This window comes from Mustela erminea, chromosome 19 (genome assembly GCF_009829155.1).
Source record: "Mustela erminea isolate mMusErm1 chromosome 19, mMusErm1.Pri, whole genome shotgun sequence".
NCBI classification, from domain to species: Eukaryota; Metazoa; Chordata; class Mammalia; order Carnivora; family Mustelidae; genus Mustela; species Mustela erminea.
In genome coordinates this window covers 5299364-5312953 of record NC_045632.1, presented here as the reverse complement: position 1 = coordinate 5312953, position 13590 = coordinate 5299364, and the positions used below count along the sequence as shown (strand labels likewise).

At 52.0% G+C, this 13590-nt stretch overlaps 1 protein-coding gene across 3 annotated transcripts; it reads left to right on the top strand.

Annotated features, from left to right (window-relative positions):
* Positions 1 to 79: 79 nt before the first annotated feature.
* Positions 80 to 13200, top strand: NOSIP (nitric oxide synthase interacting protein). 3 transcript variants are annotated; one of them, XM_032325500.1, is made up of 9 exons: positions 80 to 341; positions 9340 to 9410; positions 10001 to 10106; positions 10380 to 10461; positions 11939 to 12098; positions 12190 to 12308; positions 12470 to 12657; positions 12777 to 12885; positions 13089 to 13200. In XM_032325500.1, exons 2-9 carry the CDS (start codon positions 9341 to 9343, stop codon positions 13158 to 13160), a joined length of 906 nt encoding a protein of 301 aa, XP_032181391.1. In that variant the 5' UTR covers positions 80 to 341; position 9340; the 3' UTR covers positions 13161 to 13200. The 3 variants fall into 3 exon arrangements, with proteins under 3 accessions (XP_032181391.1, XP_032181389.1, XP_032181390.1); XM_032325498.1 differs by lacking the exon at positions 80 to 341 and adding an exon at positions 381 to 483; XM_032325499.1 differs by lacking the exon at positions 80 to 341 and adding an exon at positions 385 to 483 and having other exon boundaries at positions 9312 to 9410.
* Positions 13201 to 13590: the final 390 nt, after the last annotated feature.

Below are 13590 nucleotides of genomic sequence, written 5' to 3'. Positions count from 1 at the left end.
ATATGAAGGGTTTGACTTCTGATTTCTCAACTGCTCTCCTTATAAACTGGGAACAGAAGAATTGTCCCTTCTCAGTTGTCTCTCAACATGTCACAAGTGTTTGATACACTTGGGGGAATTAATTTCCCAATCTCTGGACAAAGTGGTTAATCCTTAAATTCGGACTTGGAGAGACGCAAAGCCTGGGTCTAAGCAGGATAACCGCCCGCCTGGGGAAATGCCTACTGTATACTAAACGCGCCCCATATTCACTCCAGTTGCACTAACCGGAACCTTCAGGTTGCTACTCCCGTTTCCGGAGGGAGGGAAAGAAGAACGGAGGATTTACCAAGTCAGACGAGGTAACTCGGGGCATCTGTACTTCCGGTCTTTTTTTTTTTTTCCGGGAGGAAGTGGGCGAAGCGGAGCGGGGAAAACAGCCCTCCTTTCCGGTGTAGGGGCACAGTTGAAGAAGCAACGAAGGAACGAGGAGTCGTTTGTAAGGTGAGTTCCAGGCGGTGGTGGGATAGTGTTGCTGCGATCGCCTTCCCGCGGGCTGGACTTCTGGGGTCCTGAGGGCGACAGCGATAGGATTTCGAATTACCACTCCCTGTCAATCATGAATAGAGCCCTCCAGGCCTCCCAAGTTTGAAGCTGAACTACATCTCCCAGGAACCTCTGGAGGTAGCTGAGCCTCCATCCGCCAGTTCCGCTGAGAGTTGGTATTCCACGGTAGACGGCGGTGGGCCGGGGGTCCCAGGGGAAGGGGAGACTGGGACTCTTGGTTGTATGGGAGGGGGGGTTCCTAAGGAGATGGAAGTTGAGGAAGACGGATCCCGTACCTGCCTCAGTTTCCCAGACTGTGACAGGGAGAGCGAGAAGATTGTGCCCCCGCGGGCCGCCGCCTTTGCACCTTTTGGACAGTCCCTGCCTTCTCTTACTTGGTGTAGGGTTTAACCTTTTCGTCCCTGGAGTTCTGGGGTCCGGCCGACCTGGGCTCTCATCCCGACGGTGCTGTTGAGTCGGTGTGAACTTGGACCTCAAAGCGTTTTACTTTAACGTTCTGTTATGAAAATGTTCACACTTGGGGCGCCTGAGTGGATCAGTCGTTTAAGCCTCTGTCTTCGGCTCAGGTCGTGATCTCAGGGTCCTGGGATGGAGCTCCGGGTAGTGCTCTCCACTTAGCGAGGAGTCTGCGTCTCCCTCTCCCTCTGCCTGCCACTGCACCTGCTTGTGCGCCCCCCCCCCCTTTCTGTTAAATAAAATTAAAAAAAAAGAAACTCTTCAAACTTACATAAAAGTGAAGGAATGATATAAGTATCCGTACCACCCGGATTTACCGATTAGTAATCTTTTTGCCATATTGGCTTAACGTACTGTTTTAATTAAATATGTAAATCAAATCCTACCCATCGTGACATATCATCCCTTAAACTTTAAGGATGCATGTGTAAAAACAGGGGACATTGACATGACCGCGATACCATCATCACACTTTCCAAAAGCAAAGATTCTAGAATATTACCTATTACTTGGTTGATAATCAAATCTTGTGGGCCAAAAATGCCTTTTTAAAAAGTTTCATTTGTTTGAATCAGAATCTAGTCAAGTTATTGCTGTTATGTTTCTCAAATTCCTCTTAATTTAGAACAGCCCCCTCCATCCCACCCTTTTTTCTTATTGGCATAATTGATTTATAAAAGAAACTGGATCCCTTACTCTCTTGATCACACCTTCTGGATATGAATTTGTCTTTTTCCTTGTAATCTCATTTTACTTATGATCTCCATGCCAGGGGTCAACAGGGCAAAACCAAATTCTGCTGACTTACCTTTTTTTTTTTTTTTTTAAACAAAAATCAGATTTATTTATATAGTTCACCCATTTAAAGTCTACAATTCAGGGGTGCCTGGCTGGCTCAGTTGGAGGAGATTGCAACTCCTGATCTCGAGACTGTAAGTTCTAGCCCCACCCTGGGTGTAGCGATTACTTTAAAATAAAATCTTTAAAAAAAAGTTTTAAAAAAAAGTATACAATTCAGTGGGGTGGTGTTTTGTTTGGGGTTTTTTTGGTGGTTTTTGTTTGGTTGGTCATTTGCTTTTTAAGTAAATTCCGCATCTGAGGTAGGGTTTGAACTCATGATGCAGGCATCAAGAGTTGCCATGCTCTACTGACTAAGCCAGCCAGGTGACCCTCAGTGGTCTTTAGTATATACAGAGAGCTGTGCAGCCATCACCATAGTCAGTTGTAGAACATTTTCATCACTCCAAAAAGAAACCCGATACCCATGATCTGTCATACCCCCCACTCTCCCCTCCACCCAGCACTAATATCTCCTACTCTATTTCCTCTCGCTGTGGATATACCCAATCTGGACAGGTTACATAAATTGATTTTTTCTTTTTTTTTTTCTTTTATTTTACTTCTTTCTTTCTTTTTTTTTTTTTTTTTACTTCATTCAGCATCATGTTTTCAAGGTTAATGCAGGTTCAAGGTTAAATTCAAGGTTAATTCTGTAGCATGTATCTATCTATACTTTCTTTTTATGGCTGAATACTATTCCTTAGTCTAAGGTATACCGTAGTTCATTCATTCATCGGTTGATGGACACCTGCGTTGTTTCCACTTTTTGGCTCTTCTGAATACTATAAACGTCTGTGTTCAAGTTTTGGGGTGGACATGTTTTCATTTCCCTTGGAAATGGAAATTCTGCATGAAACGGTAACTCTATGTTTAAGCTTTTGAGGAACCTCCAGACTTTTCCAAAGTGGCTGCCCCAGCTTCCATTCCCACTGCTGGTGCATGAGGGTTCTAGTTTCTCTATACTTGTGGTTCTCTGACATTTTGTTTGAAATTCTGCTACTGGGCATGAACTGGTATCTCATGGTTTTTCTGTTGTGTTCCCTTAATAAGTAATGAGGTGGAATGTTTTTTTCATGTGCTTATTGGCCATTTGTCTGTCTTCCTTGGAGAAAATGTTTATTCTAATCCTTTACCGAGTTTTATTTTATTTACTTACGTATTTGTTTTTATTTTATTTTATTTTAATATTTTATTTATTTATTTTTCAGAGAGAGAGTGAGACAGCAAGAGCACAAGCAGGCAGAGAGGCAGGCAGAGGGAGAAGCAGGCTCCCTACCAGCACCCCCCCTGCCCCCCCACCCCGCCCTGAGCAAGGACCCCGATGCGGGGCTCGATCCCAGGATGCTGGGATCATGTCCTGAGCCGAAGGCAGCCGCTTACTGACTGAGCCACCCAGATGTCCCTTATTTATTTATTTTTAAAGATTTTCTTTCTAGAGACGCCTGGGTGGCTCAGTCAGTCAGTTGAGTGTCTGCCTTTGGCTCAGGCCATGATCCCAGATTCCTGGGATAGAGCCCAGCCTGCATCCGGCTCCCTGCTGTGCAGGGAGTCTGCTTCTCCCTCTCCCTCCACTCCTCCTCCTCCTTCTGCTCTCTCTCTCTCTCAAATAAATAAATAATTTTTAAAAGATTTTATTTATTTATTTGACAGACAGACAGGGAGAGAAAGCAAGCACAAGCAGGGGGAACGGCAGAGGAGGAGGGAGAAGCAGGCTCCCCACTGAGCAAGGGATCCTGGGATCATGACCTGAGCCAAAGGCAGACACTTAACCAACTGAGCCACCCAGTCGCCCCTCTTTTTTTTTTTTTTTTTTTAAAGTAGGCTTCATGCCCAGCACAGAGCCCCAAACAGGGTCCAAACCCACACCCTGAGATCAAGAGTCGGCAGCAGCTAACGGATCCTATCACAATCTGTGAGAGCCCTCCCAGGTGCCAGGCAGTGCTGGGTCCCAGATGAGAGTCCTTTCCAGGCCCATCCTTTCCAGGGGCTCCTAGTCTGGAGGGAGAAATACCAAGAGATAGCCGCTCTATTGGAGGTAACTCCGGGTATTATCAGAGCACAGGGATCACCTAGTTCAGCCTGGAGAGACAAGCTTCCCACAGGACTGGGCTGCTCAATGGAGTCTAGGAGGAAAAAGGGGACAGAATTTCCAGGGGAGCAACGAGGCATAAGCTAGCTGTCCCGCTCCACACTGAGAGTCAGGCCCAGTGCCTCAGGCTGATGGTCAAGGCCACAGACTCAGATGCCTGGGTCAAACATCAGGTGCAGTTGAGCACCTTCTCTGAGCCTTGTCCTTGTTTTCAGCAGCCATTTGTGTGGTTGTGGGATTCGGTGAAGTTAATACGCGTAAAATGCTTAGAACAGGGCCAGGTTCACTGAACCTCTTAAATAAACATCAGCCTTGTTTGCTTTTTTAAACATCAGCCATTATTTTTTAAAAAGATGTTATTTGTTAGAGAGAGAGACAGAGCACAAGCAGGGGGGAGAGGGAGAAGCAGGCTCCTTGCTGAGCAGGGGGGTCCAGTGTGGGGCTTGATTCCAGGACCCTGGGATCAAGACCCAAGCCCAAGGCAGATGCTTAACCGACTGAGCCCCCCCCAGGGACCCCTAAACATTAGCCATTATTAATAGAGAGTCTCATATGCTAACTTTTGCACTTAGGGAACTCTCTCTGTACTGCTTACATCGTGTCCTATTTCTGTCTTCAATTTCCTTGAGTGTAATTAGCCTCTTGGTTTTCCTTTATTTATTTATTTATTTATTTATTTATTTATTCTTAAGATTTTCTTTATTTGACACTGACAGAGATCACAAATAGGCAGAGGGGCAGGCAGAGAGAGAGGGAGAATCAGGCTCCCTGCTGAGCAGAGAACCTGATGCGGGACTCTATCCCAGGACCCTGAGATCATGATCCAAGCCGAAGAAGGCAGAGGCTTAACCCACTGAGCCACCCAGGCGCCCTTGGTTTTCCTTTAACACAGAAGCCTCCACACCTCTGGAATGGCCAGACACATGCCATTTTCGGGAGTGGGTGTGGAGCATTCTCTACATTCTTGAAGGGATCACCGGCCCCACCAAAAAGGTTAAGGACCCCTGGCTCAGGATTCAAGCAGACCAACTGCAGAAAAAGATAGCTGGGAGAGAATCAGTGATTTGAACACCAGATAGGTAGTAGATGTTACGGAATCATCAGTGAGTCAGTGGTACTATGGCCACGGTTTTTTAAAATCCCATCTCAGCATGGTGCTATTCGAGCAGGAGCCTGGAAAGCACTTGGATCAGTAGCTAGTTTGACTGAGGGACTGGATTTTCTAGTTCTTTAATTTCAGTTTAGGTTTTTTAAGATTTTATTTATTCATCTGAGGGCTGGGGGTGGGGCAGGAATAGGGAGAAGCAGACTCCCCGCTGAGCAGGAAGCCTGACAGGGCATCCATCCCAGGATCCATGGAATCATGACCAGAGCCAAAGGCAGCCGCCCAACCAACTGAGCCCCCCAGGGGCTCCTCATTTTCATTCATTTAAATTGTAGCACCAACATTTGATTCAGTTATTGGAAAGCTTTTAAGTGTGCTTGGAACAAAGGGGATATACGAATGTACCTTTGCAGCAGGAAATCCCAAAACCTAAATGGAGGTCACGGGTTTCTGGTGAAAATTTCGTGTCTGCATTGAAACGGCCTGAAAGATGAAAATGCACTCTGGAGTGTGAAGCCTCCGTACAGAAGGGGAACGGGTTGGCCCATACTCCCTTCCGGGGAGGACTGACAGCTGCCACGTGGTCAAGAAGGTGGCCCCACAGCCTGCTTGCCTGCGTTCAAATCCTGGCTCCATGAGTTCCTAGCTGAGGGATCCCGGGAGCCTGTCTTCTGCCCAGGAAAGTGGGCACGCTGATGAGTGGCTGTCGTTTTGGATAGTTCCTCTCTGAAACACCAGTGACAGCAGATGGCAGTAGTTCCATTTTCTATTTTGGAATTGGCCTTAATGAGGAGACAGTACAGAGCAGTGGGTGGAGAGCTCAACTTCCAGAGAAATCCTGGCCCTGTCACCTGGCAGCCCTTCAACCTTTGGCCAGCGGTTCTTAAACTCTTTGGTCTCAGTGTCTTAAAAGTCATTGAGGACTCCCGAGAACTTCCGTTTTTGTGAGCTCTACCTATCAATATTTGCTGTATCAGAAATTAAAACTGATGCTAAAAAATTTTTCGTTTTTGAGTTATAATTCCTGTAACACAAAATTCATTCATTGAAAGTAGTATATTCATGGGGTGCCTGGCTTGTTCAGACAGTAGAGCGTGTGACTCTTTTTTTTTTTTTTTTAGAGCACGCGACTCTTGATCTCAGGGTTGTGGGTCTAAGCCCCACATTGAGAGTCCTTAAAAATAAAAATCTTTTAGGGGCACCTGGGTGGTTCAGTGGGTTGAAGCCTCTGCCTTCGGCTCAGGTCCTGGTCCTGGGGTCCTGGGATCAAGCCTCGCATCGGGCTCTCCGCTCAGCGGGGAGCCTGCTTCCCTTCCTCTCTCTCTGCCTGCCTCTCTGCCTAGTTGTGATCTCTGTCTGTCAAATAAATAAATAAAATATTCTTAAAAAATAAAAAATAAAAATCTTTTAGGGGGCGCCTGGGTGGCTCAGTGGGTTAAGCCTCTGCCTTCAGCTCAGGTCATGATCCCAGGGTCCTGGGATCCAGCCCTGCATCAGGCTCCCTGCTCCATGAGAAGCCTGCTTCTCCTTCTCCCACTCCCCCTGCTTGTGTTCCCTCTCTCTGTCTCTCTGTCAAATAAATAAATAAAATCTTTAAAAAAAATTTTAAACCCAAGGACACGAAAGCACATATTCAGTTAGTGGTCAGAGCAGTGACATCCTCATGTCACACAGTCTCCAGAAAACTCCATGGTACACTTGTGAGAGAATAAGAGTCACAAAGGCAAACACATTTTAGTATTATTATGGATATAGTTTGTGGATGCCCTGAAAGCATCTTAGGGAACCCCCCACAAGGGTCCCCGGACCAACAGTCAGAGACTGTTGCTATCATTGCCTGGCCAATTAAAAAAAAAAAAAAAAAAGAGGTGCTCCCTCCGTAGCTGCTTCTCTCACTCTTGGAGGGAAAGTGTCCCCGGCCATGAAGCCGAAGAGCGTAGAAACCCCAGTTGTTTGGCCACAAGACAAGCATCCCAGTGCCAAATACCGCAGAGGGTCAAGGCAGTTGATGACTAAGAATAGAGCGGAGAATTTGTCCAGGAGAAGGTCAGCGCGACCTTCGGGAGTGGCAGTGGGGGAGTGGGGGGCTGGGACGGAAACCGGAGGGCCCCGGGGAGGAGCAGGTGGCATGTGAGCCAGGGGAGACAGCAGGTGCTGGACACTTGCTCAAAAGCTTGGGGGAAGAGGGAAGGTCAGAGGAGGAGGGTCTGTGGGTCACATTTGGCGTATTTCACCAGGGTTAACTCCTGCAGGCAGCACTGTGACTGCCGCTGGGGTGGTGGCCACAAGGGCAGATACATTTGTCAGAATGCATCAGACTGCATCCCTAAGGTCAATGCGTCTATTCTGTCCCTATACCGAAGACCAGAAATTAGTCCTGAGGGCTGACGCCAGCCGGTAGGGGGAGAGCGAGATCCACGGCTCAAAGAGAGGTTTGGGGTTCAAGTTCTGAATGTGAAAGCCAAGTTTCCGAAGGCAACCAGAAGAGGGGCATAAAGACAGAGCTGCTTTTTGCATTCTGGGAGCCCTCGGTTACGCCCCCACCCCCACCCCCACACCAGCCTTCTGGATCTTTCTTACAGTCAGAGAGCTGGAGAGAATATTTCCCCAACACCCGCTGTGTGCCGGGTTCTGAGCAGCTCTCGCAGTTCTCACGGCAGTCTGGTCCTGTCATCTAGATCCCGCGGTTATCCCCACTTTTTGCCAAATTAAGCGAAGGCTCAGGGAAAGGAAATGGCCAACCCTGGACTCAAGGTCGTCTTGCCCAATTCTTGATCCCTATAACCTGAAGCCCCTGATCGGTCCCTACCCCGTCTGCACAGTGTGTACCCTCCTTGGGGTCCTGGAGGACATTTTAAAGAAGACTAGGGTCTTCTTTAAAATGTACTGTCCTTGGGGCGCCTGGATGGCCCAGTCAGTTAACATCTGCCTTCAGCTCAGGTCATGATCCCAGCGTCCTCGGATCGAGCCCCTCGTTGGGCTCCCTGCTCAGGGAGTCTGCTTCTCCCTCTCCTTCTGCAGTTTCCCCCGCTTGTGCTCTCTCTCATTCTCTCTGTGTGTGTCAAATGAATAAATAAAATCTTAAAAAAAAAAAAAAGTACCACCTTGGGCACGTGTAGACTAGTAGCGATCCTATTTCATTTCTTACTTTTCCCCCCTTACTTTTCATACCCAGTATTGCCCTAACATCCACCCACGATGCCTCGCACACGTCCAGCGGGTTGCATCCCACTAGCTGAGTGGTCTCCAGGCGGGGCCCATCAGCACCCATTCTCCCAGGGAGGGAGGTCCATTTGCCTTTGAGTCCCCTCTGGTGCAAATGACACTGCTGTGGACGTCTGTGGGCATGCTCCCACACAGATGTCTCTGATGATGTCTTTGAGGCATGTCACCCAAGTGCAGAGTCTCCTATGCTTTCTTTGCTAACGTTCCGAACACCAGCCTGTGTTCTGGGCGGCGGACCCTGTCCATGGTCCCCGCCACAGTGTGCAGTCAGCCCCGCCAGGAGGGTCATTTCAATGATGTGGATTTTTTCCGGTGCAGTTGGTAACATTAGGCAACAGTTCAAGCAGAATGCGGATTTCACCTCTGCTTTCAGATGCTCTCACCCACCCCGGAGAAAGAGGACAGCACTCAGTTGTGTGAGCCTGTGGGAACCCACAAAGCGCGCACACGCTCCTCACCCCCGAAACGGAGCTTCTCCGAGGCCCCTCGCTTCCCCCATGTGTGTCAGGAGACACACTCAGCCTCATCTGCAGCTAGAACTTTTTTTGGATTTCAGATCTTCTACTGCCTCGGAGTAACTCACACACGCACCCCCTCCAATGCCTGCTTCCTCAAGCGGAATGTGGGTCTTTTTCAAAGTCAAATGCCAGACTTCCTTTCTGAGGTGTTTAGATACCTCGTAAGCACTGTCCTCCCCTGGGGGCGCCTGACTGGCTCAGTCAGTCACATGTCTGCTTTCAGCTCAGGACATGATCTCAGGGTGCTGGGATTGAACCCTGCGGCAGGCAGGAAGCCCGCTTCTCCCTCTGCTCCTACCCCCATTCGTGCGCACGCTCTCCATCAAATAATTAAATAAAATCTTTAAAAATAATTAAATAAAATGCAGATCAGAGAAGAAACAGCCCATTAAATCTTGTTCTGCGGCCCCTCCAGCAGTTTGTTTTAAATAAATAAATAAATAATGTCCTCCCCTGACCCACGCCCAGTTTTCCCATCTGGCGGGGGCAGGGGCAGATCAGCTATGAGGGCCCCCTTCTCCTTCCACCACAGCCTCGCAACTGTCCCCTCCGTCCCTCAGGATGACACGGCATGGCAAGAACTGCACAGCAGGAGCCGTCTACACCTACCACGAGAAGAAGAAGGACACAGGTACGGGGTCTGGAAGGGGGACAAATGTCTCTTGAAGTCACCATCCCTGCTCTACCTCTCTGGTTGTACCTTCAGGGCATGTCTGCCCCTGCTCTCCACAGATGGTCATGACTTATGAGGAACAGCCTGCGTGATCCTCTACTCCCTTCCCCCCACCCCTGTAATGGGCACTTCTGTACGTGACCTCACCTAAGACTCCCGACCACCCACTGAGGAAGGAATCGAATCGCCGTTGTCATGGCTGTGTTCCAGCGGCAGAAATGAGGCCCAGAGAGATAGAGGCCCTTGAGTTGGAGCAGAGGGGCAGAGGGGTGAGGGGAGTCATCCGTGAGCCTCTCTACCTGGCTACCTCAGTGACAGGGCCTGCCTGTCTGTCACTTACCCTCCGGATGAGCACCTTCCTGTGGGTTGTGCCCCTGTCCCCAGCACAGAGACACACAGACTGCCTGTTTCTTAGAGGTTCCACCCCACCCCCCTCCTCCCCCTTCCCCCCTACCCGCTGCTGCCTCCAAGATTTCTCTGTGCCTTTCTCTTGGAGTTTGGCAAAGGCCACATCTCCTGGCACCCCATCCCTCTGTCTCTGTCCTCAGCGGCCTCGGGCTACGGGACCCAGAACATTCGACTGAGCCGGGATGCTGTCAAGGACTTTGACTGCTGCTGCCTCTCTCTGCAGCCCTGTCATGACCCTGTTGTCACGTGAGCTGGGGACCTGCATGGAGGGGGCCGCATGTGGGGGTCTGGCCACCCGCATAGCCGGGGCACCCTGGGCAAGCCCCTTCACCTCTCAGAGCCTCAGTGTGCTCATCCAAGACACGGGCGTGATCCTAACGTGTTCCACGGGATGTGGAAATGAATATCTTAGGGTTAGGGAGCCGCGACGAGCACCCAGTGACCTCCCTCTAAGAAGTGTTAATGGGTGCCCAAGGTAGGGAGCCGACACTTACCACCCTGTCCTGTCTGTCCTCACAGCCCGGATGGCTACCTATATGAGCGGGAGGCAATCCTGGAGTACATTTTGCACCAGAAGAAGGAGATCGCCAGGCAGATGAAGGTGATGGGGAGGGATGGGGGTGGGACAGGGGAGGGGCAGGCGGATCTGATGCTGAGCTCACAAGCAGAACCACCCTGGGCTTCCTTTCTGAGTTCCTTTTCCCTCTGAGCCTTCCCTCGATCTTCCCGCTGCCCGGTGCATGACCCCCTCCCACTTATGCTTAAATCCTTCTGCCGCAGGTATCAGCCCAGGAGTTGACTCCTCTGACCTGCTAGTGCAGAGCCCCCCGGGGTCTGCCCTTGCCACAGCTTCTCTTGACACGTGTTGGATTGTGATTCTGTCTGAGGCCAACACGTGCCCACTTCCCCCACAGATCTCTTGCCCGCCCCCTGGCCCTAGGTTCTCCGCCAATGCTTGTTGAGAGAATTGATGTCACCTCATCTCTCTGGGCCTTCATTTCAATGGCTCCAAAATGGGCTGATGGGGCAAAATCAGGCAGCGCAGGGCAAGCGGGAGATATGCACAGATCAGAATTTAAAGGGCCATTACTTGGAGCCACGACCACTTCCCATGGGTGAACTATTTTCATGGACAGGAAGGACCCCGTTTATCACCATGTTTGCGGCACAGCTGCCCTGCCGCCCTCCTTTCCCGGCCAGGTTTCCCATGCCTCCAGAAACACCAAGGGCTGATTCTTGTTGAGCCATCTGTCTTGACCAAGTGGCTTCCACGGCACCCGTGAGCCCCGGCATGGTCTAGTGGCTGCCTGGGTTCTCCCTCATCACGGTGACCACACCAGATACCCCTACCCCACAACAGCAGTCACCTGCAGTGCTCTCTTCCCCCACCCGGGGTGGCCAATCTCAGATCTCAGCCCCGCGTCCTGCGTCTGCGCACGCGCACATCCACACCACCTGCTCAGCCCAGGCTGCGCGAATGTTAAGTGCTCCTCACTCTCCTGGAACTCACCTCCAGGGAAGAACGGGTTCTGTAGTACCTACACTCTATAATAGAACATGGCCCACAGGTACATTTATGGAGCGCTTGCTGTGTGCCAGGCAAGGTTTTAACTTAAAAGCGTTTCCAAAAATCATCCTGCATAACCCGGTGAGCCTGCGAGGTAGGTCGTGGTTGTTAGCCCGTTTTACAGACGAAACAGACCAGAAGTCACAGTGCTAACTGGAAGCCACAGAGCTCATCAGTGACAGAGGCAAGGTTTAAGTCTGGGCATCTGTCTCCGGCTGACTACTCTGCTGCCCAGGAATAGAGAAGCCACTGAGTCCCAAACCAGCTAAATGGGAGATGACCTCTGTGCCCTGCAGGAGGGGAAAGGACAAGTAAGGGCAGCAGAGCCACACCCTGGCTCTAATCACAGCATAATAAAGGTTCACACTCTGGGAGTCACCAGCCTCAGAACAGTACCAGGATTGTCCCCTTTGTTGGCCTCAGTTTATCCACCTGTGAAATGGGAAGAGCCACCGTCAGACTCACAACCCACAGGGAGATGCACAGTCCACTTTTTTCTGGCTGTCCACAGGCCTACGAGAAGCAGCGGGGGGCCCGGCGGGAGGAGCAGAAAGAGCTGCAGCGGGCTGCGGCCCAGGACCAGGTGCGGGGCTTCCTAGAGAAGGAGGCAGCCATCGTAAGCCGGCCCCTCAACCCCTTCACGCCCAAGGCAGCCTCTGGGAACAGCCCAGGTGAGGGGGAGCAGATCTGCAAGTGAGTGGGGGTCCTTCGGGGCCGGGTGCCTCCCCAGGTATGGCAGCTCAACCCGTTTCCCCCCGGCAGATGATGCCCGACCTGGGTCCAGTGCAGGCCCCACAAGCAAGGACAAGGACAAAGCGCTGCCCAGCTTCTGGATCCCGTCGCTGACCCCCGAGGCCAAGGCCACCAAGCTGGAGAAGCCTGTGAGCATTCCCAGCGCCCTGTGCCCACTTGGGCCCAGAGGGCCAGAAGACCCCAGGGTCCCTTCCCTGCTGGCACACCCCCCACCCCACCCCCCGCAGTCCTTAACTACACCTGGCCCCAGCCCTGCCCGCTGACCCTGCCTCCCTTCTGTCCTGCGCAGTCGCGCATCGTGACCTGCCCTATGTCCGGGAAGCCACTGCGCATGTCGGACCTGACCCCCGTGCGCTTCACGCCGCTCGACAGCTCCGTGGACCGCGTGGGGCTCATCACACGCAGTGAGCGCTACGTGTGCGCCGTGACCCGCGACAGCCTGAGCAACGCCACGCCTTGCGCTGTGCTGCGGCCCTCGTGAGTCCCCCGGGGGAGGATCCCGGGACTGGGGGGGCGGGGCGGGGCTCGGGGGTGTGGCGCTCCTTCTTGGGGGCGGGGCCTCTGATCAGTGCCCCCGACCCTCACGCTCACCGTAGTGGGGCTGTGGTCACCCTGGAGTGCGTGGAGAAGCTGATTCGGAAAGACATGGTAGACCCCGTGAATGGGGAGAAGCTGACAGACCGCGACATCATTGTGCTGCAACGGGTGAGCTGTGGCCTCGCTCGCCGAGGCTCCGCCCCCTCCTCCCTCACCTCCCCGGGGCCACGCCCCTCCCGGGAGGCCAGCGTCCTCCACAGCCCCGCCCGCGATCTTCCACCCGGGTCCTGCCTTACCTTATACGGTTTAGGACTCTCCCACCCCGCTGCGCCCGACCTGCCCCCAACTTGGCCTTGTCCCCACCTCCCCAGGGCGGTACAGGCTTCGCGGGCTCTGGAGTGAAGCTGCAGGCTGAGAAGTCGAGGCCCGTGATGCAGGCCTGAGTGCACGGGAGACCAAATAAACGGGCTGGGACTCACTGGCCTCGTGGTGCCTTCCTTGGCCGCGCTGGAGCCCTAGGGCCCCCCCTGGGCAGCCCTCCACCCTGTGCCTGCTGCAACGACCAGAATCTGAAGGCGCGGGCTAATTATGTTAAAGATGGTCTGACGTTAGGAGTAAAACCTGGAGTGAATGCACACGCACAGCAGCAATATTGAGTAAGAGTGGCCCGAAGTCCCAGTGCAAAGCGTGAGCACCCGAAGGCGTCATGTGAACAGGCTAAGTAGAAATCCCCCTGCATCGTTCTGCCTTAGCCACACTGGAAGCCGGTGAGATCTCCCCAATAGCTGAGAGCAAACGCCTGGGACCCAGCCTAGAGAAGGCAGTTGGGAGCCCTGCACTCTGACACCACTGCAGAGCCCAAGAGCAGGAAGA